The sequence below is a fragment of the Centruroides sculpturatus genome, unplaced genomic scaffold (assembly GCF_000671375.1).
Source record: "Centruroides sculpturatus isolate CEXI.00-Female unplaced genomic scaffold, Cexi_2.0 scaffold5819, whole genome shotgun sequence".
Classification (NCBI taxonomy): Eukaryota; Metazoa; Arthropoda; class Arachnida; order Scorpiones; family Buthidae; genus Centruroides; species Centruroides sculpturatus.
In genome coordinates, this window is record NW_019389905.1 from 1 (window position 1) to 3,877 (window position 3,877).

Consider the following 3,877-nt stretch of genomic DNA (forward strand, 5'->3'; position numbering starts at 1 on the left):
TCTCTCTCTCTCTCATAGATAGCTTAAGATGGCATCTTTTCTGATACCACAAATGCTTGATGGATGATAAATCTAGAGATGAGCAAATCAAGGAAGTGTGGCAATGTGATAGAGACATTTCTGGGAAGTCCTATCTGTTGCAGGTATTATCTTGCTAAAAAATGGCTGGTTTGCAGCCTTACCACAAAAGGCAAACCGAGGGTGCAGGATTTCTTAAATCTATTGATGTGCTATCAATGTCCTTTGCACCACTACCAGGGACTGACTGACTGTTCAAATTGATTGTAATATGAGATGGTTCTCCAGACCAGCACACCAACATTGGGACAGTATGCCACTTAACTGTAAAAGTGGGACTAAAACACTCAACAATGATTTTCCATTCTCTTACATGGTGATGGTTTGATCTCAAACATAACCAAGATTTGTCACTAAAGGCAATATGCTGCCATTTCTTAGCAGTTTATGCTTCTCTGTCAGAATAGAATATCAACGCAAATGAAATGGACAATGCTGGGTGCTAATGGCAAGATGCATAGTGGTTGCTGTGCATGCATGCAGATTTGCTTCTCCTAGTTGTATGCCAATAGTACAGCAAAAGAGAGGGTTCTTTAGCAAGGCTTCCTCTTGTCTGTGAATGGTAGACAAAGATGCCATTGTAGCTGTAAATGCTTGTCTCACAATCAGACAATCATCTCACCTTGATCTGTCTGAGGTACAGAGCTTGCGCACTATGTATTGTGCTATTGCATATTCATTACCCAACACTTGCTTACACTCAGGTCAGAATGGCCTAGATGGTGGACAGCCATTCAACAAAACAGCCATTCTTTCTTTAATCTTATGATGTAGTCTTTCTCAAGTTCAACCACCTGTGTATAACGTCATTTGATTGTATTGTAGAGGCCTGACATTTGAAGACCTGCAAACAGGGACACTGAAAGCTCTGAATATAGTAAGTCTCTGTAACACTTTTTATAGGATACTGAAATAGCAATTAATAAGGTGCTTTGATGGCATCAATTGGATCCATCTATAATCATTTACATACTTGTCTGAGACATAGCTGTATGCCAAGTTTTGGAATAATCAGATAATTTTATCTGAGTGGGTAACTTTTTGTCAAGAGTGTATATGAGCATTAGATGAATTTTGTCTCTTTATATTGATGTAAGAGACAAGTCAGGAGTTGAATGCATTTTCTACTCTCCTGAAATGTGCCTTTTTTAAATAAAGCCATATGATATTAACATTTTAATCTCATAAGCAGTCTATTAGACAGTATACTTAAATTGTTTAAAAGATACATGAAAAATGAGTAATAAAAAGAATTTTAATTAATATATTATATAGAACTATGAAATGAAGAGGAAAGGACAGGCTATTCAAAACATGAAAGATGATTTCTGAAATTACAACACACTACATTGGGAAATACTTAATGAAGAAAATAAAACCTAACAAGTATCTTAAGACAAATGTTATTTGTTTTTATTATAAATTCAAGGAACTTCATGTTGGACATAATAAAATCACTGAAATACCTTCTGATTTATTGGAAACTTTATTAAATGTCAGAACTTTGGACTTAAGAAATAATAAAATATCAAAAATTCCAGATGAAATTACTTGGCTTCAGTCATTGGAAAGATTTGATCTTACTAATAACAATCTTTCTGGGTATGAATTATTTAATTATTATATTTAAATACTATTAAGATCTGTTGTTGTGATTTAAAAATGTAAAACCAATTATTATTTTTAGATTGCCTTATACATTGGGTACTTTACCACATTTAAAATCCTTAAGTATTGAAGGAAATTCAATGAGATCTATTCGACGAGACATTATTCAAGTTTGTATTTTCTTTAAAAAACTGAAATTCATATTAAATATTTTTACTATCCATGAAGCTTTATCAATAACAAATGAACTTGAATCTTTAAAATGTTATGTATTATGTTTTTATTTTGTGTAGAGAGGTACTGTTCAGTTATTAAAATGGTTAAGAAGTCGAATTGAAGATCCAAGAGTATTGTCTGCTGCAAGGAACAGACATTCCAGTGGAGAAATTGATAATGGAGAATGTGATATTCTACAACATTGTGATAAATATACCTTGAAATCATCTCATTCATTAATATATTCGTAAGTTTAATGTTTTGAAAATTTTATTAATAATAAGATTAACGCAACAAGAATTTTAAAAAGTATTTGATTGAAATTCTTAAATTATAGATTCAAATAAAAGACAAAATATTATTAAGTTTATAATGCAATAATACTTTTTAATTAATTTATTCATACTAAAATAAATGCTATAATATAATATTATATAAATTAATTTTAATCTAATGAAGAAACAATTTCCTTTGAAACAATGTTACAACTTAAGGAATGATCAGTACCTTGTACAGTAGGACCTCCTCTTGTCTGGATACATGTGTTGATATGGTTGGCATAGAGACATACAGGCATCGTATGCTATACTGCAAGAGATTTGCCCTCAGATGTTGCAACTGCCATTCCAAATCTCTCTCTCTCTCTCATAGATAGCTTAAGATGGCATCTTTTCTGATACCACAAATGCTTGATGGATGATAAATCTAGAGATGAGCAAATCAAGGAAGTGTGGCAATGTGATAGAGACATTTCTGGGAAGTCCTATCTGTTGCAGGTATTATCTTGCTAAAAAATGGCTGGTTTGCAGCCTTACCACAAAAGGCAAACCGAGGGTGCAGGATTTCTTAAATCTATTGATGTGCTATCAATGTCCTTTGCACCACTACCAGGGACTGACTGACTGTTCAAATTGATTGTAATATGAGATGGTTCTCCAGACCAGCACACCAACATTGGGACAGTATGCCACTTAACTGTAAAAGTGGGACTAAAACACTCAACAATGATTTTCCATTCTCTTACATGGTGATGGTTTGATCTCAAACATAACCAAGATTTGTCACTAAAGGCAATATGCTGCCATTTCTTAGCAGTTTATGCTTCTCTGTCAGAATAGAATATCAACGCAAATGAAATGGANTAAAGAAACAATATTTTAATATAAAATTTATTTTAAATTTCAGTGTTAAAATTAAAGTCATTCTGTTTTTTATTTTTAACCAAATAGTTTTGAACTTTTAACTGAGAAGTTAATTGAATTAAATTTGGGGTTCAATAAATTGACAAATTTACCAGCTTTTCTTGGATCATGTCCTCATTTAACATATTTAGATTTGAGGTAACTTTAGTATCTAATGATTTAGTAATTATTGATATAATAAATTAAAACATTAAAAAGAATTTGACAATTTTTCAAAATTTTTTGTAAGGAATAATCAAATAGAAAGTGTGCCTGAAGAATTTGTCTCCTTGGAAATGTTGCGAGAAATTAATCTATCATACAATCGGCAAGTATTGTTTTATATTTTGATAGATGATTTTAAATTATTAATAAACTTTGATGTAAATGAAGTTATCATTTATGAATTATGTATTTTGTTATAAAAATTAATAACTTAAAAAATTGGAAAAATTTTTGTTTTTATTTATAGATTTAAAGAAATACCTCAAGTATTTTTTCGATTAAAAAAATTAGAAATACTTTTTGTTTCTGATAATCAGATTCAGAAATTGGATGTTAATGGTTTATCTCAGCTGCCAGTGTTAACTGTTTTAGATCTTCGAAATAATGATATATCTTATGTACCACCTGAATTAGGGAATCTGAGACAATTAAGGTATTTCTTTTGTTAATATTAAATATGAGTATAATATAGATAATATAGATCTTAAATAGGGAGTCTTTAATCAAAATTAAGGAATATTTCAGAAATAAACATGTTTACACCTCTCTACATTATCAACAGTTTTAAC

The 3,877-nt window shown here is 30.8% G+C and overlaps 1 protein-coding gene across 1 annotated transcript; it reads left to right on the forward strand.

Moving 5' to 3' along the window:
• Positions 1 to 59: 59 nt before the first annotated feature.
• On the forward strand, positions 60 to 3,860 carry LOC111617376 (leucine-rich repeat-containing protein 40-like). The gene is made up of 7 exons (XM_023358676.1): positions 60 to 143; positions 1,508 to 1,680; positions 1,766 to 1,856; positions 1,980 to 2,149; positions 3,132 to 3,242; positions 3,334 to 3,411; positions 3,556 to 3,860. Exons 1-7 carry the CDS (start codon positions 60 to 62, stop codon positions 3,755 to 3,757), a joined length of 909 nt encoding a protein of 302 aa, XP_023214444.1. The 3' UTR covers positions 3,758 to 3,860.
• Positions 3,861 to 3,877: the final 17 nt, after the last annotated feature.

What these genes read in the sequence shown, in the direction of transcription:
- LOC111617376 (XM_023358676.1), top strand. Translation starts at nt 60, where the DNA reads ATGGATGATAAATCTAGAGATGAGCAAATCAAGGAAGTGTGGCAATGT. An exon ending in ACTAATAACAATCTTTCTGG is followed by an intron (nt 1,681 to 1,765) that starts GTATGAATTATT and finishes TATTATTTTTAG; the next exon opens with ATTGCCTTATACATTGGGTA. An exon ending in ATTAATCTATCATACAATCG is followed by an intron (nt 3,412 to 3,555) that starts GCAAGTATTGTT and finishes TTTTATTTATAG; the next exon opens with ATTTAAAGAAATACCTCAAG.